Source organism: Apis mellifera, linkage group LG8 (assembly GCF_003254395.2).
Source record: "Apis mellifera strain DH4 linkage group LG8, Amel_HAv3.1, whole genome shotgun sequence".
In the NCBI taxonomy this organism is placed as follows: domain Eukaryota; kingdom Metazoa; phylum Arthropoda; class Insecta; order Hymenoptera; family Apidae; genus Apis; species Apis mellifera.
Window position 1 is genome coordinate 3193359 of NC_037645.1, and position 23287 is coordinate 3216645.

The 23287-nt window shown below is 39.1% G+C and overlaps 1 protein-coding gene across 3 annotated transcripts in view; it reads left to right on the top strand.

Annotated features, from left to right (window-relative positions):
• LOC408958 (nucleolar protein 4-like) overlaps nt 1–23287 on the top strand; it is a 92850-nt gene that overhangs the window by 66597 nt on the left and 2966 nt on the right. For all 3 annotated transcript variants that reach the window (XM_006559588.3, XM_006559589.3, XM_392487.7), the window contains 4 exons: nt 11291–11622; nt 12797–13000; nt 13446–13592; nt 20109–20323. In XM_006559588.3, the coding sequence (XP_006559651.1) occupies nt 11291–11622; nt 12797–13000; nt 13446–13592; nt 20109–20323 (898 nt within the window). The remainder of the gene's footprint in view (nt 1–11290; nt 11623–12796; nt 13001–13445; nt 13593–20108; nt 20324–23287) is intronic.

Here is a 23287-nt window from a genome sequence, read left to right on the forward strand (position 1 = left end):
CAAATTTAAGAAATTACCTCTTCCAATCACCTCTCTCTTTTTAATTATTGCAGCCATTTCCTTGTTGACGCGTATACGAAAGGATTATCGACCGAGCATATAAACATTTAACAGTTAACAGAATATTTCTTTCGATTCGACGCGTATTCGGTTCGCAGAGAATCACGGCCCAGTGATTCGTAGTTCTCGCAAATCCCTATCCTCGTTCCACGAGAACAGGAACAAATCGCGGATATCCGACAACTCGGGGATACTTGGAGATATAGAAACGGTGTGAAAGAGAGAGAGAGAGAGATAGAATGGCTCTCGATCAAGGCATGGCTCGAGGATTGAAATCGTTCATTCGGATATTTTTCGCGCTGGAAATGTGTCGTTTCATCGCACGATGGAATTGATCGATTAATATTGGAAATATGTTACGAAGATTCGTCAGATTAACCGGTTTCGATCGGTGTGATGTTTCATGCCGGATTATTTCGAGAATTCTCGACGCCTGGAAAATCGTGGCGAATTCGGGTGAAAGAGATAATGTGTCTGTATTTTTTTTTTGAAATTTGTTCGTCAAAAATTAATTCTTTTCCCCTTTCCTCTATTTTTATTATCATATATTACGATTTTTTAATACCAAAGAATTAAAATATTCTCAAGAATAATGAAAACTATACTTTGCGCAGCTGGACAGGACAGAATTCGAACTAATTGAATTATTCCTTCGTACAGATCAGGTCCAATTTAATTTATCGGATAATGTGTACACAGCTTGACGAGGCAACACAAGGTTATTTTACCTTTCTCACATAGAATTAATAATTTTCATGTAAAAATTCGTGTTTTAACGCGCGATAAATTTCAAAGAAAGAAAGAAAAAGAATTACGAAATCACTTACGTTTATTATGGAACAAATTTCTATTCCGATTGTGTGCGTATTTTCTTAAACGACGCCCGTTATTCAGTTATTTCAAGCGCTCGGTTAGGTGAGCAACAGCCATTCCTTATCTCCTCATTCAAGGTGGCAAGTATCGATACAACCTGTGTACAAGCGTTAAAAACCCATTCGGATACTTTGCCGTGTACACACATAGTGATCTTATCACATCAAAACATCGGATACCCGGCTCTCTTCTTATGTACGGCAAGAAGAATGGATCGATTCAGATACAGCCTTCCCCCTCTTTCCTACGCTACGTCGAATTAGACATTGAACTCGAAACGCATGCCCTTTCTCTTTTTCCATTGCCGCACTAATCTACTAAAAGTAAGCGGATCCGAATCAATGAATTCAATCGAACGTTTGATCCCTTTCCTTCCTCACGCTCTATTATCCATATTCAGATCTTCAAACAAACAATTTTTATTAACGCGATTAAGAAATACCGCTTTAAAAACTATTATTATTATTATTCCACGTTGCTGACAATCCTATCGAAAAGATTCCCAGGAGAAAAGATTGAAGAAAAGATTATAGGAAAGGGTTAAATCATCGCTCGTGCCCACACACGCACACGTACGCGTATAGAAACGCACGAGAGAGAAAGAGATCCTCCTTTTCCTTTCTCCTTTTTCGTCGACCACTCCCGGACCGGGTTCAGTTAGGCGAGGTTGCGGAAGGATAATTCACCGTTGCCCTCTCCCCTCCCTCCCTCCTTTCCCTCCCTTCCCTCCTCGGGATCCAGCCCGGCGGCGGCCGTTTCGCGAAACTGGTTTCGAACCGGGTCCTCCGCGTTGTCTCGGACCAGGCCGTTGCGTAACGAACCAGCCCGACGAACACGCGATGGTACGCGGACAAAGCCGAAGGATCGTCTCTCCCTCCCCGCCGCCCAGCTCGCGCCCGCTTCCCCCCGCCTCGTAACAAGCGGCGGCGGCGACGACGATGACCAGAGTGCGCGCGGATCGTGCGTTTCATCGCGGGTAAAGGGAAGCCCGCCGCGCCACACTGGTCGCAACACCAACAAACGCGCGTCCTGTCCCCGGACGCGCGTTTCGCAAATCGATTTCGCGATAAACACGCGCGGCGGCGGCGGACCCCGCTTTTACGATCGCCGCGGAAAATTTGCCGGGGAAAATGGCCGACGATATTTTATACCGGTTTACCGGTGTTCCGCCCCACCACTCTCTCTTCTGTCTCTGGCTCTCGGCTCTGGCACGCCAGCCGCGCCACGGGTTTGGGACAAACGGGGGTGTGTGTTGCGTGTTAATTGAAATGTTTATCGCGCTTCGGGGATTCGTGTTGGTTTCGTTTCGAAATTTTTTTAAGATTTTTAAGAAATTTTTTGATAAGGATATTGATAAGGACGAGCCTGGTTTTTCGTTGAAATTTTGGAGAGAAGTGGAGAAAAACTTAATCAACGAATAGAGTTATTTACAACGTGGTGGATAGGATTCGAAAACGGTAGCCGGGGAGATAAATCATTTTTTGTATCCCAATAAAACATCTGTGGGGGAACGATATATCTTGCGGGTGAATTCTTTCCAAGAAAGCCTCTCCTCCCCCTCTCGGCGTCTCGGCGTCGAAGGAAGAACACGAGAGAAGACGGGGAATAAATCTTCGTCCCGTCATCGCGCGTACGGTTATCGAGATTTTTAATCAGTTAATATACTCCTTAGGATGCTCAAGTTGTTCCTTAACGGTAAAGAATCTCTTCCACGGCGATGTTTCGCCAAAGAGGACACGTACGCCGCACGGTTGATGGCTTGGTGTCGTGCCGATGGCCGATGCTGATTTTACATAACAAAAGTGATTTTCTCTTGCGGCCGCTCGGTTTCTTTGAAACCGACTAAACCGCTTCCACGTAGCTTCGCTTAATTTTGTCGAGGCGAATCGATCCAATTCCCTCCCCTCCGATATCTTTCTTTATTTTTCTATCCTTAACGATTCGCGCATTGAAAAATTATCGATAAAAGGATATTAATGTTATTATTAAAAAAAGAAAAGAAAATGGACCAATTCGAAAATCTCTTCTCAAGATGATCGTTCGATCCATTATTAATGTTTGTTTGGATGAAAATGAATTTTCCGCATTGGTCTCGAGGGAAAAGGGAGATCATTGATCATTAAGGAAAAATTCTAGTTACTTTTTATTAAATATCGTTGACCAATAGAAGAAAGATTTGCTTCATCCTTTTTTTTTTTACAAGAAATATGAATTCTCATTGTCAATGTTTCAGAAAAAAAGTCTCATAAAAAAATCTTCATAAAAATCCCCCCTCCCGTTTCCTTTTTCCTTTCCCTCCTCTCCTTATTATATTTTTCATACTTTTTACGGAAAGGTGAATTCTCTCCATTCATTAAGTATCATTGACCATTTAAAGAAGATTCGTTCCTTTCCTTCCTTCTTCCCTCCCTCTCTCTCTTTTTTTATATATCTTTCTACAGAGAAAGATGAATTCACACTCGAGTCGAAGTTTTCGTGAAATCTCGACCGAGGCCATTGAGGCCAGGTTTCATCCTTTCCCTTTATCTCTTATCTCCCACCCCCCCTCCTTTCTTCTCTCTTTCATTTTTTTCTTCCTTTTTTTATACATTTTCGCGGAAAGGCGAATTCTCGCAGGAAGATCCAAAAGATAGACAGATATATATATATATATATATATATATATATACATACATAGGATAGAAGGTTGCGAAACGAAAGAGTACGTACATACTCGCCGTACACACCATTTTCCATCGCGATCTTTTCAACAAGACACGGCGGAATGGCCGAAGCGTTTTATCGGGAAATCGATTTTGCGAAACCGTGCCTCGTAGGCGAGCCTCGTGACAAAGGATAGTCGAAGCTGTTATGTAAATTGATTAATCGGCCAAAGAAATCTGTTCCCCCCATCATCATCATCATCGTCGTCGTCGTCATCGTGTACGTTACTTTGGTTTGTCTTCGCGCGGACAACTTGTGCGCATACTTTTCTAGTTACTTTTAATTATATATATATATCAGAAGGGGAAATTTGAAGGGAAAAATTCGTCTTGCAAGTTAAATCGTGTTGCACAATAACAAGGAAACGTGTTTTATTATGTCAAAACAAGGAGAGAAATTCGAATTTCCCTCGCGAGACTGCGTTAAGGGTTAAAGAAAGATATAGGGGTCACTAGTGATCAGACTTACCGATGGAGCTATCGTAAGTAACTAAAAATATCGAAATTGATCGAAATATTTATATATGATCATTATTCGATATTTTTTAACATTTTTTGAAATGAAATATTAAATACAACGGTGAATTAAAATTAATTAAAATTCAATTTTTATAATATATATATAAATGTTAAAGTAAGCGAGATAACAATATTGATTAACATTTAATAATTATCTGTTGGGAAATATCCGGTATTTTTCTAAATTTTCAATCGATAGAACCAGATGCCTCATTGTCATTCTAATTTCTATTTATACTACTTGCATCTACTCTCGTAGACAGTTTCTAATTACGTTTCATAATGAAAAAAGAAAGAAGGAAAATAAAAGTTCTCTCGTCTAATAATTTTCGCGCTTGGCAAGATTTATTTTAACCTTTGGTTGATTTAGAAACAAGTTTGGTACGAGAGGATAGAATGAATTAAAGATGCGGAATAAATTTATTCATTGAAGGAGCCTTGTCTTTGAGAAGAGTGGTTTACGCGATCGGTGGATATACGTCTTCGACGCCATTCAACTTGACGTAGTAATAATATTCGTTGAAATGTTATCACCGTATTCCTGTTCTGCTAATCCATAGACTTTCAACGCTCAAACAAGTCAATTAAATAATGAGAGAACATGGCAAACAAATTCTTACAAATAAATCTCTCTTTCTCTTTCTCTCTCATTTATTCTTATTGATGATTTGAGAATGGAAAAATCCTTAATCCAACATCTCTCTATTTCATTTTTCTCGATCGTTAAAATAATAAATCGCTTAGATTATTTCCATAAAATCTCCAGATTTATACATTCTTTATTTAAAAAAAAAAAAAAAGAAACAAAGTTCGCTCAACAATTTCCCCTTCGATCGAGTCGCATTGCGATCATGTTTTCGCGATCCTCCTCTCTCTTTCGAATTTTCATCTTTTCGAAGGTGAGTAGCGTGTTCGTGATTCGAAATCTCGAATCTTCGTTTCGCAGAAGCGCGCGGCCGACGACACCGATAAACAATCTTTCGCTTTAATGGCCGGTGACATTTACGAAAGCGACGGCGAAGAAACGCCTGTTGCGAGGTGGATCGTGCGATTTTCTCGTATGGTTATTAGCTCGGTTGCCACGGACTTTCTTTCTCCTCTCGTGGCCGTGCCGTGTCGCCAGCCGATTTTCGGATAAGATAACATCCTCCGCGCATCCCAATCTTTTGCTCTCGCTGCGTGTTCCGTATCGTTGCAATTTTTAGGAGAGATTGCGCGCAAAATTTCTTTCATATTTGCGATAAATACATGTATATGTTATATATTTTAAATTGGTCGGTTTTATTTTTTTGTAGAAAAATCAAATTCTCGGGAAGTGAATTTTCTTAAAAGAAAAATGTTTTTCCAAAAGAGCGATAAAAAGAAAATTTTCAGCAACGTATAGCGTAACATCTATGAATAATTTGAATCGGAAACAGTCCGTGTAACAAGCCAATTCTCGTTCTAGACACATTGAAATAAGATATGAAAATGATATTACCATTATGCACTACCAGAGAAAGTGTTGCCAGACTGTTTAGTATTCAGTACGGGTTCGATGCTTGACAATTTACAAGACAGTTCTAAACGACCGTGCAACACGTGCATACTTACTCGATGATCAGATTGATTCATCTTTGAAAATTATCCCAATTTTTTTCAAATTTAAACCAAACGTAAATTTATTAATCTCGTATTCCAATTTTCGTGATTAATTCATATACGATGGAAAAAATCCTGATTAATTCTCGATCCCAACGTTTTTCAATAAATTCAATCTCGAGTAGCAACATGTCCAACCGTTATTCGTCGATTTCCTTCAATCGATGCTTTTATTTCATGTTCGTCAGCTTCGACTGATCTTCCAGAATGTGGCGCATCTTCAATATCAGACTTCGTACAACACTCTGAACAACATTCTTACCTTTATTATCCTCCTTTTATTATCACGCTCGATAAACATAACCACATGGAATCGAAATTCTCCTTGTAAACAAACCATGAAACATGCCAACTCTCGAGACGCGTGATATAAACAACACGGTTTAGCGTGAAGTTGGCTGGATAAACTAGCGACACTGGTGTCAAAGAACGGAATTACCTTCGAAACAGCCAACTTTCCAAATATACATAACCATGTATATATACCCTAATTCGTGCAAACTCGATAATTCATCCTCGATTCGAAAAAAATCGAAAAATCACGAGCCTACCCTCGCGACGCACATCCCCTCCCCTCCCCCCACGCGCGTGTATCTCTGGCCGCGAGCATACCCGTTAAAATCCACGACATCCTCTCCTATCCCATGCCCCCGGCGTGTTCCAACGCTATACCCAACTATTCCCCTGCCGTGTATCGTTCGGTGAACGAGATAAAACACACACGCGCTCACACACGCGCGCGCTCTTCCCCTCTCTCCTTCTGCCCCGGGTACATAGTTGGCGCGCTGGTATTCATAGGCGGAACGGTGGGGCCCGTGGGCGTGCGCCAGCTCGTCCGTGAATTTTGTTGCACAGGCCACGCATGTGGGGCTCGGTTTACGAGGAGAGAGAGAGAGAGGGAGAGAGAGGTAGAAAAAGAGGAAGTCGCCAGGGCCGGGTATTAGTTTCCTTTTGCGGGAGCAGAAGCGGTTGAAAGAACGAAAGATAGGTCTGGGAGGGAGGGGTGGCGAGTGATTTCAGGTTCAGCCGCTGTGCGAAACCTCTCCTCCTCCCCGGGGTTGAGGAACGAACGGTGCCTAGGTAGTAGTGGTGGGATTGGGATTGGCAACCGGCTCTCTAGCGGAGGCTAGCCTACCCTGTCCCTCCCCCCTCCGCGGCTCAATTCTTTTGCAACGCTGGCTGGCATCCGCTCGGCCGCAGCCCAGGAACCCTACGGTAGTTGTACCGTAGCAGTACCCTGCCTTCTTCTTCTTCTTCTTACGTGTGTGTACGTGTGTCGCGTGCGTACACGAGAAGGACTCGAGTCGCGGCACAGGTAGAGGGGGAAGAAGAAGCGAGAGATTGGGCGGAGTGCGTCGTTAATCTCTCTCGTGTGTGAATTCTTTTCTATCCTATTTAAGAAAGCCAAATCTCTCTCTCTCTCTCTCTGAATCTCGAGTCGATCTGACCTTTCTTCGATCCTTCTTAAGAAGGATTCTCTCAATTCAAGTTTCCTCGTAGGAATATTTCGTTTGCGCGATCATCGTAGAGTACAGGAAACGTTCGATACGTGCACCGGCTCGAGGAGAGAGTAGCTCAACAATGGGATCCGGACGAAACCCGGGGAAGGAAACCTTCCCTGACCACGGACAAAGGGCGGGGAATAGGGAAGCCGTTCCGCTGGTCGCGTTCCCCGTGGCCACGAATTGTTCGCGCCGAGTGTGTGCAACAACTCCTCGAGGTGCAGCAACCTCGAGCTCGTCGTTGGCGCGACGGAGAGAGAGAGAGGGAGAAAGAAGGAGTACGTGTGTACACGCGGCCGCCTCTTGGGTCCAGTTTCCTGGGTCGGTTAGCGCGTTCATAGTCTACCGGTTCTACCGGAATCTTCCTGGAAGCGCAAGCTCGAATTAGAAATCCTAATCTTGTACGTGTTCCAAGGGTGTTCCAACGAGGAGGAGAAAATGGCCGCCGATTTTCCCCTAGCGATTTCTTTCGCGGATAGATGGCGTATTGTCGCGCACGCGATCCCTCCGAGTGGGGAGAAGAGGGGACGGCATTGAAATAGCCGATTATTTAGCCATTAATCTTGTTGTTTTCGACGTTGGTGAGCGGTTGGTCTGGGCTCTCGTTGCCCCGGGGCCGACTGGTCTGACAACTTTGCCGGCACCGACCGCCGCTCGTCTAGGTGTGTATAAATTTTGCATTGTTGATGAATTTTTTTCCTCCTTTTTTTTTTTTCCCCTCTTCTCCTTCCTTTTTTTCTCTTTTTTTGTTTCGAGAGAGGGGAGGAGAGGAGGCGGGTTAAGGAAGGTAGGTTAGACTTCCTGTCTGGTGACTTTTGATGTTGCATGGGAAACGTCAAACGGGCTTGTCGCCGATCAAAGAGTATGGTTCGCGCGGTGCGAAGAAGAAGCCTCTTTTTGGGTTTATTAATAGTGTTAAGGTTGTTGGAACGGAGGAGGAGGAAGAGGGGGGATTCGAAAGTGGAGGGTTTATTTTTAAAGGGGGAAAAATAGACGAGCTTTGAGGGTAAATTTTTTTTTAGGTATATTATTGCAACTGACTTTATATATATTAATCTTCTTAATCCTCTGACTTTCATTCCAGTTATTAAATTCATTTTCAAAAAACTTGCTCACTCACAATTTCCTCCAATTCGTTTTATAAACCAGCTATATTTACACGTTGGATATCCTCTTTCCAACGTTCCTTTTTACATTCCACCAGTCAGCTCGGTTCGTGTGGGAGCCTCTCTCTCCCTCTCCCCGTCCTCGACAACATCCTCGTGAAAGCACCTTCGTTCTCTCCTGGGACCTCCGCGTGCCTCTTTCTTGCACCCGATGGTGGTAGGGATCTACTTAGACTTATTACGGGTTTTGGAAACAGGTCGGCCTTTTTTCTCCTTTTTTTTTTCTTTGCGGCTAAAAAGAACAACGCGTCGAGAGAGAGAGACGACGCCTGTTGGGAGTCAAGGCTGTAGCGAAATAATGCGACTCGTTTTCGACCGTTTTCGCGCGGACTTCCCCCCTTGTTCATTATTGGAATGGGCACGAGTCGCGCAATTTATCTCCACGGAATAACACGGCGAGGACGAGCTCTCCGTTGTCGAGAACGAGTTACTAATGGGCATTACGGGGCCCGAACCTGCCTTTTCAGAACCGTTAATGTATCCTATTATTAACGTAACGTTTCTTGGACTCTGCTCGTCTCTGCCTCGTCTTTTCGAATTTTAACGCAACCGTGTTCAATATTCGAATAAAACAAAGTATATAAAAGTAACGAGATTTATTAATGAAATAGCGTTATTCGAGTTAAATATTTTATTCCAATTAGATGGTTCCGTTTTTCTTTATCCTACGTAACCATTAGATAAGAAGTCGAACGTGTTTCTGGACATGTTTTCATCGGTTGATTCTGTTCGTAAGTGTTCGTGAACGTTCGGCAGCGCTCGGCCTCGAACCCTGACAGTTTCGAAGCAGCAGCACGGAAAATACGGGAGAAACTTTAATTAGAAGGCGACTGTAGCAATTTACAGTTGTTAAACCGTTGGTGATCCTGTTTATTTTGAAAAAGAAAAAATGATGAAACACTCTTCGTTAGATCTAGAAAATATATATATATATATATAAACGCGGAATTATACAGTGTTAGCTCGAGGGAAAGATTGATGGGGCGTTCCTTGTTCAATTGAATTCCTACGTCGCGGAAGAAAAGGACGTTCCCCTTTCTTCCCACGGTTAAACTCGAGGAGAATAGTTGCCGTAGTGGTAAATAAACCGTGTGGTAACGGCGGGCATGTGGGTGGTATTTATAGCATAAATATAATAACGATGCCACGTTTGAATTGCGTGACGCCACTGATTAAGGACGAGATCGAAGGAACAGTAAAACCTGGCACAGTGTGCATTACACGTACGCATGCTATCGAGGGAACAAGCTGTTGGCATTACAGTTATTCAACTTTACGATGGAGACGTGATAATTTGATGTATTATATCGAGAGATCGAGAATATTGTCCGAAACAAGGATTTAAAGAGGGAGACTCGTTTCTCCATAACTTTTTCAATCGATCTCGAGAGAGAATACAACAACGATTTAACAATTTTTATAGTTTAATCATCGCTCGCAATATTTAATATTAATATTCTGGAATTCAAAAAAGAAATTCCTCCACATTATCGATATTCGTGTTCTCGAGAAAGGATAGAAATTGAGATGGAAAGATGCGAGTTGCATGTAAAAGCCGCGAGGTTATTTGAATTGTCTTCGTTGGGGGCTGGCTAGGCGCAACAAGTTGACAGACGTCGTTCTAGATGCGGCGATAAAAACTTCACGGTTTAATGCCGTGAGTTACACTTGCTCGTTCATGTAAATGCGGAATTGGACGGTTTCGTTTCAACGTCGTTGTTCCCCGTAATTCGTGGATTGTCCCGGATTGGGGAAGATTGATGCCGTGCTTTCTGCCTTTTTACTTGCCTCGGTGTTTTTTTGGGGCAATTACACTTGTTTCGCGATTGTCTTCCAAGCGAGAGTCAAATTCGAATTTTAAATTTGGAAAAATTGAAATTCGATTTCAACGATTACTTTAATCATTTTTTGAACGGCGTTGGTGGAAATGGTTGAATAGATCCACTGATCTCAGAAATATATTATGCATCGTGCGACGCTTTTCCAATATGAATTGAATTTATTTTTCAATAATAATATCAATATTGAAATCACGCCTCCCCCTAGTTTAATTATATATTAAATTATACAGTAGATAATTCAACGTTGAATTTTCGTTGTATTAACGTTAACCCATTACAATAATGATAATCAAAATATTCACCACGATACATGGGAACAACAGCCATGATACACGAATGATTTAAATCATTCCATTTTTCACATATTTAAAATCAAACCAACGAAAAATAAATAAATACAAATATTTTTTAAGAGACGTTTCTAGAGTAAGTAACATAACCTCAAATATCACTAGTCCAACTCAGCTTTTTATAAAACGAACACAATAATAAATAAATACGTAAATATTTTTTAAGAGACGTTTCTAGAGTAAGTAACATAACCTCAAATATCACTAATCCAACTCAGCTAGTTATCTTTTTATAAAATTATAACGAACATAATAATAAATAAATACATAAATATTTTTTAAGAGACGTTTCTAAGTAAGTATCATAACCTCAAATATTACTAATCCAACTCAGTTTTTTATAAAATTAAAACGAACACAATAAATACGTAAATATTTTTTAAGAGACGTTTCTAAAGTAAAGTAAGTAACATAACCTCAAATGTCACTAATCCAACTCAGTTTTTTAAAATTAAAACAAACACAATAAATACGTAAATATTTTTTAAGAGATGTTTCTAAAGTAAATAACATAACCTCAAGTGTCACTAATCCAACTCAGCTACAGCTTTTTATAAAATTATAACACAATAATAGTCCCAACAATAAGCTCAAAATTGATGACGGTGAAAAGATTCCACTTTTTTCGTATTGCAGACTCCCGAAACGGGTCATCAGAGTTGGTGGACATGCCGGCCGGAACCGTTCCTAATTTGGGCGCGGTTGCCGGAGTCGGTGGCGAGGACATGGCATCCTTGTGGGCATCCTACGCGATGGGATTAAAGAAGACACCGCCGCCGGCGTCCGCGGCGACGCCCTCGCGATCGGATCGTGATCGCGAGTCCAGCCCCCCGGGGGAGGGGACGGGGAGCGCGCACGACGAGACGAGCAGCAGCGGCAATAAGGAGGACGAGGACGACGACGACGAGGATGCCGACGAGAGGTTGGACCCCAGACACCACGACCCGGAGCGCCAGAAGGCTTTCAACGTGAGTCCACGGGTTTACGTAATTCCCTTCAGCTTTTGCTTCTCTTCTTTCTCCTCCCCTCATTTCGTTTCGGGATAAAGGCTGCACCTGTGATTAATGAAACGAGTCGAAAATGAGTTCGAGGGACTTGACGAGGGACTTGAGTCTTTTTCAGGATGAGAAGCGATAATGATTTTTTAGTAGATTGATTAATCAATTATCCTTAAATATATTTTATCCCTGCTTTGGTTAACCAAATGTTGATTATCACTTTTTCGCCTTTGCCTTGATTTTTATATATTCCAAGATCTATAAAACTTTATCGATAAGATCGTGATAATTCTTATAAGTTAATGTTTTATTTGAACAAAGTATAGATTTGTCACAAACTTCTATTTCTTTAATATCAAATCAATGACTAGTAGTAGAAAGTATTAATTCACACTTAGTATATTTAAAAGAGCACAATCTTTCGTGATTTCTTCGACTAATGTTTCTCTCGTAACCCACTCAGACCTCCATTTCTCTTAACAAGCCATCACCAGAAGAAGAGAACCTAAGCTAAAAAAAGAAACCCCATTCTCCGGTACGTCATCCATAATTATCTCCGCTTAAACACCTGAAACCATAACCTCAAAGCGCGAGGCACATTACCGTATATATATACTCGATGCCTTGGGCCGCATTAAACCGGAAACAGCAAGTTTATTGCAACCAGCATTAGCTGTGCAACCGCGTAAAAAGATACAAAATTATTATTCGTAGCAAAATGAGAGGGGGGAAGGGGGCTTGGAGAGGAAGAAAAAAGTCTTTTCACGCCGTAGAGAGAGAGAGAGAGACATCCTCGAGACGAAAGAAAGGCCATAGAACATTTCTTCCTCTTCTTCCCGAAAGCCGACAATTGTCGTATATTTTTACGAAGATCGCAGCGCCGCCACGCGGCGCGATCTCTCCTTCTGCCCTCTTGCGCCCTCTCGTCGCGGAAACTGAAATCCAAAGCAGGGCCCGCAGATGGCCGTGAGCTGGCCGGGCAGAGCAGCTCCTTAATTAATTACAATTAGTTTAATAGACGATGGCACGCCCCCACCACACCGCGAAATCCTTAATTCCTGCGTCCAACCAACTTGGTGCAGGGGCTCTCTCGTTTCAATTCGTTCCGCGCCGCGGTCTGTGTACACGCGTCCCATCTTTACAGATGTTCGTCAGGCTGTTCGTCGACGAGAACTTGGACCGTATCGTGCCCATCTCGAAGCAACCGAAGGAGAAGATACAGGCGATCATCGACAGTTGTACCAGGCAATTTCCAGAGTTTGCGGAGAGGGCAAGGAAAAGGATCAGAACGTACCTGAAGAGTTGTAGGAGGAACAAGCGTGGCAGGGAGGGCGCACCTTGGGACGCGGTGAGAATTTTCACGTTTGTTTTCCATGTAACAATGTTTCAATTTTCCGAGTGATAAGACGAGTGTGACGAAGGATCTTGTGATGTTTCTAGAAAGGAATGGTTTAGTGTTTTTAAAAGAGGAAGTTTTGAACAATCGAAGAATAATGAAATTTTTGAGGTTATGAATTAATTTTGAATACAAAACTGGAAAATTAACAACTGTTGGAACTGGTATCATTATTTATCGATGTTGTTTTATGCTTGATTCAACTTTTTGATTTTTAAAAAAGAATTTAAAAGAATGTGTTTCGATAATTAAAAAAAAATTCCTCCTCCTCGTCGGTGCGGTTGGTAATTTCGAATTTTTGCGGACCAGGGAATCGCGAAAGCTCGCAAATTCCGCAAGTCTGAGTCAAGTTCGAAGCTTTTCGGTATGCGACGATCACGTGGCTATTTCTTTTTAGGCGAGGCCCACTCCGGCGCACTTGACCTCTGTGCAGGCCGAACAGATTCTGGCAACGGCCTGCGAAAATGAGAGCGACAACGCGAAACGCATGAGACTCGGTCTGGAGCCCGTCTCACAACCAATGCCAACTCTTCCGGCTGCGACGGTGAGTAAAATTAGAACGAAAAGAGTACAGATGATCCACGCGATATCCTCTTCCAGTTCTCTCGAGCTTATAATATTTCATTCCAAGTTGAAGAGGATGGAGTTTTTTTTTTTTCGAGATTTTTCTCTTCTTTTTTTTTTTTTTTTTGATTCTATTAACGCGTTGATTAACATGATGGACGCTATATCGACAGTGGCGCCATGGAGGTTATTGGAATTAATCCAAGTATTTGAATTAAAAGGTTAAGGATAGAGTTATTTTACGAACGCTGATAAACAAATGCATAATTTTTTTTTTTAATAATTTTAGTAAAAAGAAAAGTTATGTATAAGATTAGTTTTTAGAGTTTAAAGTCCACGTTATACATGAATATTGCGACGTACCTTTTTTTCTTATTAAAAAAAAAAAAGATATTGAAATGTAAATGATTGTTTTATATATATTTTTAATTTGCAATATCTATCAAAAAGGATGGGTTTTAATTTACTAAAATATCGTTTGAATATAATTTATTATATATAAAAAGGAATGCTTAAAATTTTTTAATAATCACAAAAAAAGATTAAACGATAGTCACAATGTAAATTGTATTAATTGAAATTATATATGTTCAAATATAAATATTGAATGCTTATATTATAACTATGTTGATTTAATGTTTTTACGATAACGTAACGTTGTTTCTTTTTATTATTGCAATATCATCAAACGCACGAGGAAATGAAATTTCATTTTGTTTATAGGTAATTGGATATCGTCATTAAACAGTTTATCTTCGCGTAAAAAGATGAAACAGCAAATATTCTTATATAGATAAGAGATATTTTTCAATTTCAGTTTCACGTATTTATAGTGTAATACATGTGAATACGTATATTAGCTTAAATACGCGTTTTATTTAATTAACATTAACATTTTTTGCAATCTTTGATATTTCATATTTATCGGTAAAGTTCATTTTTTTTTTGTTTTCCCTCTTCCAATAATTAAAAAGGAAATAATGTTAATTCTAAAAATGTTTATTCACCTTTTTTTTTTTTTTCGAGCAAGAAGCAACCATTTCCATTATTAATAAGATATTGATAATAAAATAGATCAGCATACGTTAGAAGTGCTTGCCAAACCATCACGTGATTATTATATGATTCTAACGAGACATTGCACGTGAATGATATTGCAACACCACTATATATATATTTTTTTTTTTTTCGTTGCTTTTAATTAATGCTTACGAACAACACTACACATTAAATCATCGGCCAATTATCAGTTCACTTCTACGTAATATATTAAACTTATGACATCACCTGATGGAACTTTCTATTAGGAATGGAAAATAGAAAATAAAGTATCCATTTCATCCATTTCCATTCCAATAAAAATAGTTAAACACATTCATTCATCACACACATATTCCATAATTTTCACACAAATCCTTTCCAAACACCTCTACATTAAAAACATAAAATATTAAAAATCCTTAAATCCCTTCTCAAAAAATTCAAAACACCAAACCCAACCACTCGAAACCGAGCATATATTATTTATTCCATCAAAATCGTGCAAGAGGAAGAGAGAGAGAGAGAGAGAAAAGAGATCGGCCTCTCAGATTTCGCGAGAGGATGACGTAACCAAGTGGCGCGATAAAGTTTTCCATGAAAGTAGCCGTCCATAAAATTATCAAGATCCGACGAGGGAGAACCTGCTGCGCAACGCGCTTCGTGAAACGGAGAGAGTCTAGGATTGATATAGGTACGCGGAGAGTGATAACCCCGTGGGTCGCGCACCTCTCCCACTCTCTGATGCAACGGAGCGCGCACGATGGCCACGTTCCACGCGTGGTTCGATGGGACGAAAAAATCGAAATATTTCTCTCCCTCTCTCTCTCTCTCTCTCTCTCTCTCTATCCATCCACCTGGTAGCCATCCCTCACGAGAGTCGATCGAAATTTTCGAACGTGGATTCCGCTCGTGAATAGCTTTCACGCGCGGTATTTCGGAAGAGGCGAGCCCCGAAATCGAAATTAGCCTTCGCCTCCCGGATTTTGTTTTTTCCAGCTGGGGACAAAGCTTCGTGCTGCGATATATATGCCTTCGATTCGAATTTTTTTTATTTTATTTTTGACGTTATTTGGTTTGGAAAATTGTAAATTAATCTTGCTTTTATATATGTGTATATAAGAACGTAAGGAAGATCGATTTTTCGAATCGATATGGAATTTCTATTTTCATTTCTAGTTACTTGAATTATGTATTTATAGATTGGATGGAAAATAAATAATGGAAAATAAGTAATGGAAAATAAATAAATTGTTTCGAGAAAATTTCGAGGAAGGGAGTGAAATGGACGTTGCTATTTTCGTATCGAAGCATTTTTACTCCGAGATTATCAAATTCAAATTTTTTTTTTCGCCGAGATATCGGTGAAACATCGATGTTTCGGTGAACTCTTATCCAGTCCAAAAATAAGATAAGTTTTTTACACGAGTTGAGTAACAGAAATTGATGACAATCAGTGGGGCTTTAAATAATACATTTCGTTCTCAATTTATAAAAATTTATAAAATATTTCCCTGGGCGATGTATCATAATCCGAATAACATATCTTTCCCATAAAAAAAAATTCAATATCACAACCGTTTAAACTTCTTGTATTTCATCAAACGTTTTTCTCATTCTGTACATTGTCTCAGATAAAAATCGAGCGATACACACACGGACGTGTCAAAGGTGTTGATAACGAGTCCGAATTGCCAGCGGTCTTAACTCTCTTCTTTTTTTTCTTTTCTTTTTTTTGTCTCTCCCCATTAGTCATCATCGTGCGTCCGTGACATCGTTTAAAAAAGGGCCACGGCTCCCCCTTCCAGATCAAGAAAAATCGCACGTTTACCACGTTTGCCCAATCATCCTGTTTCACCACTTCGACGAATTGTTGTCTCGTTTCCCTAATCGTGCGCACAACTTTACGACCGAGGCCCTGTCCCATCATGGCGGCGCGAAGCTAGCGACATCTGAGCGCCGCTAACTCTCTAATCGAACCATGAGTCAACCACGAATTTCACAAGTCGAAGCTTTACTCGAATTGATTTTGTAATTTGATACATCCTTTACGGTGAAACAAATATAAAATCTCGTTTACTTTTTACCAAACTATAAATAGAGAATAATTTTCACGAAAAAGCTCTGCATATCGTATTTTTTATAAATCCGAAAGGAACATGGAATTTTGCTATTTTGACAGAATTCGATAAATTTCTCCGTTCCATATTTAATAATATCTTGAAATCACGAATTGATCTTAAATTTCACGAGATTCTTCCTAGAATAAAATCTTCCATATCCACTTAATTCCTTATCAGACCATGAATTTTACGAATTTAAAACGGACAGAAAGGACAGATTCGTTCTTTCCTCTCCGTGTCTCGCGTATCCATCAGCTTCTCGAGGACGGCGAATTTCGCGAATCCAAAAAACGGTTGCACGAACCGACCTCGATTTTCGACACGGTTGCCCACCCTTTGCCAAGGTTCGTTCACCCCTCGAAACAAACGCAGAAATCTGCCCCGTTTGGTGGTCGAACGTGGGCGGCATCGGCGTGTCTCTCCTCCGGCGCGCCTAATCCTCCCTTCGCCCTCGTGAATATTGCACACCTACCTCTCTCTCTCTCTCTCTCTCTCTATCCGAAGGAACGAACGAACGCAAAAAAGCTAGAGAGAAACGAGAACATCCGAGTTTCTCGACTTATCTACTTTGAAAATCCCTAGCCGTGGAGGAGGAAACCGACGATATAGTGTCGGGCGCGGGGGGAGGGAGAGCGGAGAGACCGATAACCTCTCGGCCGACCTAAACCTAACCTATTAAGGAGAAGAGACCGGGGGTTCGTGCACGGACGCGGCTATCTGCCGTGGCCACCTATATAATTGACGTCAACGCACACTGCTCGCCTTTCATAAAAACACCTCCCTACATCCGTTCTCCTCTCTCTTGACGATTTCATTCCTCCGTGCCTGCGCGCCTCTTTCTCTGCGTGCGCGCTCGTCCTCTTCCCTCCTCCCCACCCGTCCCCCGCTGGATCTCTCCCTGGCCGATCTTTCTTTATTTATTTCTTTCTTTCCTTCCTTCTTTCTTTCTTTCCTTCCTTCTTTCTTTCTTTCTTTTCTCCCCTTTCTTTCGCCACTAGCTCGCCTCTCTTTCCACGAATTAATTTCCTTGGCCACGAGAGAGAGCTTACTCACGCCTCGACGTCCCTGTCCGCCACATCTGGCCGCTTCTTTTCCTTCTTCTTCTCCTTCTTCTTCTTCTTCTCGATCTCGACGTTCACTCGGTCGGTCGACGTTCCACCGCCATCCTTTTTTGTGCTCCGTTGTTCCTTTCTTTTTTTTTTTTTTTTTCCGTTTTTGTTTCGATATTATTATTCACACCAGGTGGATGGAAGGAACTGAGAGCTTCTTCAGAGTTACTTCAGCTCTGAGTCTGCTGTATAATCGTCGTACGAGAAGAGAGATATATATAGCGAAGGAAGATAGGATAGACGGTGGTTCCCTGGTCGTAGCGTACGTCACTGGGAACACGTGGTGTGTTGTGATATGATGTACCATCGGATTCCACCGTTTGGATACGGTGCGCTCAGTCAGTGACCAGTTTTGTGCGACTTGGCGATCGTCTGTGTCTTGATGATCACAGACGAAGAAATTTACACGAGGTTGTGAATATTTGTTATTAAACGGATATTTGAAAGGATCGAGAGAAGGGGATTCGGCTCGAGATCTTTCTCGAGATCTTTTGTTGGTGTATTTTATATATACGGTGTGATTGTGGTGCGCGTGTTTTGAAGGATACTGTACACCGATGCGATGCGGTGTGTATCCTCGTCGTAACGATTCGAAACGATCAATTACTGGGAAACAGTTGATTAAGTGTATCATTATGTGAATATGTCAGTGGCCGCCGGTGGGTTTCTCCTCGGAAAGACCGAGCCTATTGTTGTCTATTCAACGTTCGTGACGTTGGTTTAAAACAATCGATTGCTCGAACACTTTTGATCGACTCGAAGAAGAAAACCAGACTTGTTAATTGGAATGGTGATAAACGAGGAAAGGAAAGAGGGGGAAACATGAGGAAAAAGAATCTAAGAGTGGTGCACAAGCAGGTGTACGATCGCGTGCAGATCCAGCAGGTACACGAATTCGATTCACCAGCCACGTGGTTGGTTTCCTTAGTATTTTTTTTTCTTTTTTTCTTTCTTTTTTTATCAACACAGCGATCGATCGATCTCCGCGCCAAGCCGATTCCCGATCGCCACTGGCTAAAACTGGGTCAGAATGAATTAAAAATCTGGAACGTGAGAGATAAATTTCTCGCGCGCGTGCAGTGGAAGGGGAGAGTTTGTCGCGACCAATCGCGACAAACGTTATTACAGTTCATTTACAGGGTGATCCAAAAGTCGTGCCCCTAAAAAGAAAAGAAAAAAAAGGCTCGATTCGTATTACGATTTTTTCCCTTCTTTTTTTCTTCGAATTTCTCTTCGAAATATCGGCACGATTTTCGTAATTTTTTGCAAAATGTTAATTAACTGCATACTGTTCGTCATAGAAGAATTTCTTATTTGGTTTATTCATTTATTTGTTTGTTTATTTTTGTTTCGTTCGATCTTTTTTTAAGATTTCTACCCGCAATAAACCGTATGTCAATAAACTGTATGTCACATTGCTAATTATAGTCGATTGTTCGAGTCACTATTTATTGATACGGATATTTCAGTTGACATGAAATATTGTTAATTATAGACGATTACATGAATCGTCTGCGCTGTTTATCGTCATGCGTACTTACTCATGGACGTGCTTGTTAATAAGACGCACTTAATTCCTTCAAGCAAAATCCGATAATCGTAAATTTCGTGGAATTTTCATTATTTCAATGATGAAAATCGAAATATAATTTAGCGGTGAAACAAGCGGCGTGTGTTAATAATTTTATTCGCGCGTAGAAATGAATAATCGGGAGGGGGAAAAAAAAAAATCGGATAAAATTATTGCTCGTAAAAAATATATATATCCTTACGTCAAATTAATCGAGGAGGGGGGGGCGGGGAGAAAAAGAAAAGAAAAGAAAAAAGTATAGTTTAAAATATACCTATCGTTAAATTTGTAGCCATTTATTATTGCCAATTAAAAATTTGCAATAATAAAAAAAAAAAAGAAAAGTCATCGAATTACTTACTTTTAAACGGCAACAATAATATTAATAATATTATTATTGCCACAGAGATGTATTATCCTTCAGCCATCAGCCATATTCCCCAGAAAGTAAATACTCTCTATTATTATTCACCTCTTAATATTATCATATTAATTAAGGAATGTTAAAAAATAATTAACCGACGTTAATAATAATTATTAGAAGCTCATCTCTCTCTCTCTCACTCTTTGACTTATCTCCAAAGTACGAAACACCTCAACCGTATTTTCCACCGGTAATCCCGCTTTGGAGAGCTAAGATCGAGCGGTTGTTACAGCAAACGGATGTCCGGTCAAGTTTGGAGCATTTCTCGAGTACACCGGTGAAATCACTTCCGGGTAAAAGGGAGGATACACCACCGGCATCGCTAACGTCCCTGGCGCCGCTAACCAGTTTGGCGAACTTGCCCAGCAGCACTCTCTCCTCCACACCCCTGTCCCTTGCACCGGCGTCGAAACTGCTCACCCCGGCGGACAACAAGGGTCTCATGAGGTCAGTATAACGTTTCGTGAAAGATGTTCATGATCGAGTCGGCGATCTTCGATTCTTCTTCCCCTTTCCATCTCGTTTTATCTCCTGTTATAAATATTATTATATTGTAATATGTATTAACGAATATTTATCCTATTATAAATTGAATCATCCTATTTTTTGAAAGGAAGAAGAAGAGAAAAAGAAAGGAAATTAATCTTAAGAATGGTGATTTGGATTTCTGGAATTAAAATATTATATGTTATAATATATATTAACAAATATTTTTTGAAAGGAAGAAGAAGAGAAAAAGAAAGGAAATTAATCTCAAGAATGGTGATTTGGATTTCTGATATTAAAATATTATAAATATATTAATATTAACAAATATTGTCCAATTATAAATTAAATCATTCTATTTTTTGAAAGGAAGAAGAAGAGAAAAAGAAAGGAAATTAATCTTAAGAATGGTGATTTGGATTTCTGGTATTATATTATATTATATTAAATATATTAAATCATCCTATTTTTTGAAAGGAAAAAAAAGAGAAAAAGAAAGGAAATTAGTCTTAAGAATGATGATTTAGATTTCTGATATTAAAATATTATAAATATATTAATATTAACAAATATTGTCCAATTATAAATTAAATCATTCTATTTTTTGAAAAGAAGAAGAAGAGAAAAAGAAAGGAAATTAATCTTAAGAATGGTGATTTGGATTTCTGATTAAAATTGATTGGGATTAAAAAATTGTAGATTAGTTTTTTGGATGATATGATAATGATACAATTATTAAATTTATTGTATAAGATTTAATGATCTCGTTGAAGAGAATCTTGTTTCAACTTGTTTTTTAAAATTTGTAAATTACTTGGTAAATTAATTGGTTATTTAAAATGATGATTATTCATCGAATAATTTTCTTTCTTTTATACATATAGAACAATTTTTGGATGGAGAAGATCGTTGACTAGATTTAAAATAATGAATAAATGAACAAGTGGGGTTGAGTGCAAATTAAAAAATAAATAAACACGTTAAATTCTATTTAAAGCAAATTAACAATGTGAGATTATATATCTGTTTATCAATAATTGCAATTAAATTGGTTTAATCGTTGGTTTATTTCTATATAAAAAAAAAGAAAAGATATAATTTATTAGATTATTGACTAATAATGTAGATACTAATTTTATTTTTAGAATGTAGAGATAGAATGGAATCTACGATTTAATATGTTAATATTATGATTTTAATTTGTGACATCGCGTTATATATTATAAATATTTATGATATTGTGATATATAAAGATTAATTAAGAATTAAGAATTTCAAATGATACATGCTGACATTGTCATTTTCTTAAAAATCATAGTACATGTTTTTTTTTTTCAAAATGTGTAGATTATTATAAAGAAATCTGGTTTTCTTTCTGCTCTTATTTTTTTTTATCAATTATATCAAATATTTAATATGATATTTCAAAATATTAAACTCTTTATCCTCTCTTCCTTTCTTTTTCTTTCTTATTTTCTTGATAAACAAATAAAATCTTCCAATAAAATGAACCCAATGACTTGGGATTTATCGATAATACTGTTTATATTTACATTTGTTGTAAGAAAAAAAGAATCAAATTTATTTTGAAATATTTGAATATATATACCTACTAGATAATTGTTGAATAATTAACCGCGAATTAGTTAACTCAATATTACTCACAATCTTTTCACAGTCTTCTTTTCCAGAAATATAATTAATTAATTAAACACTTTATTGGATGAAAGTTAAACGTGTTGAAAAATTAAATACGGTTGATGAACTTTAAATAACTCAATTACATTTCTCAGCCAGTTATTCAACGTGATATCGGTTAATTTGTTACAAAGATAGATAACAGTTAAATCAAGTCGGCTGGTAAAATTGTGACGCTGAATTTTTTAGAAATGAAAATACTGTCTAGACGAGTGGATTTAGATCATCGATGAAATTTACTTTTCTCTTTCTGAAAAAGGCAAAGTCATTTAATCTGATTCCTAAATTCTTAAGTAAATTCTTTTTACATTTATATCAAATTAAAATAAATAAGCTTTTTGTATTCTTGATATTAGCAGTAAAACAAATAAAGAAATCAATTTTTTTTTATTTATTTCACAAATAAACAGATACTCTTTTATCTTGTAATAAAGGTGTATATTATATTAGAAATAAAGAAAGATCATAGTTCTACAAAATGATACCATTCATCGTGTCACACCAAAGATTTATTCGTTTCTTAGTCGATATTTTCAAAATGTTAATAAATCTCAATTCTTTATACCTTTAACAATTTACATATTTGAATAAAACAAACAACTACTACTAATTCTCGAAAGTATTTCATTTCTTTCCATCGATGTTTCGTCAAATCTAACATGGCCGCTATACTTGATGCAACACTGTACGCAATAACACACGAATTTAGCAAAGTATCAGTAATAGTATCCACAATTGATAAACTAAATTACTGAAATGATCTCGAATAAAAAGAAGAAGAAGAAGAAAAAAAAAAAAACTTAATAAAAACACCGATGCAAAAACATTCTCCTCGATTCAACCTCTAACTAGCAACGCAGCCTCTTACGATTGACGTTCGATCGGCGCGAGGAAAAAAAAAAAGAGAGACAGAGAGAGAGAAAAAAAAGTAACTATATACGTTCTCCTGTCGTAATCGGTCCTCGGCAAGCCGCCCATTCTCACTCTCTCAACGATCTCTCATTCACGGAGAGTCGAGAAGTCGGATAAACTCGCGGGCGGGGGAAGGAGAGGAGGCCGAGAAGAGATAAGCGTCTCTCCGTCTCTCGTGGACGGTCAAAGATCACGGAACGAAAACTGTTGGGGAAAAAAGAGAAAAGAAAAAAAGGAGAGAGAGAGAGGGAAGGGGGGGAGAGCGAGAGAGAGAGGAACTAGCGAGGCGGAATCGAGCGGGGAACTAATCAATGC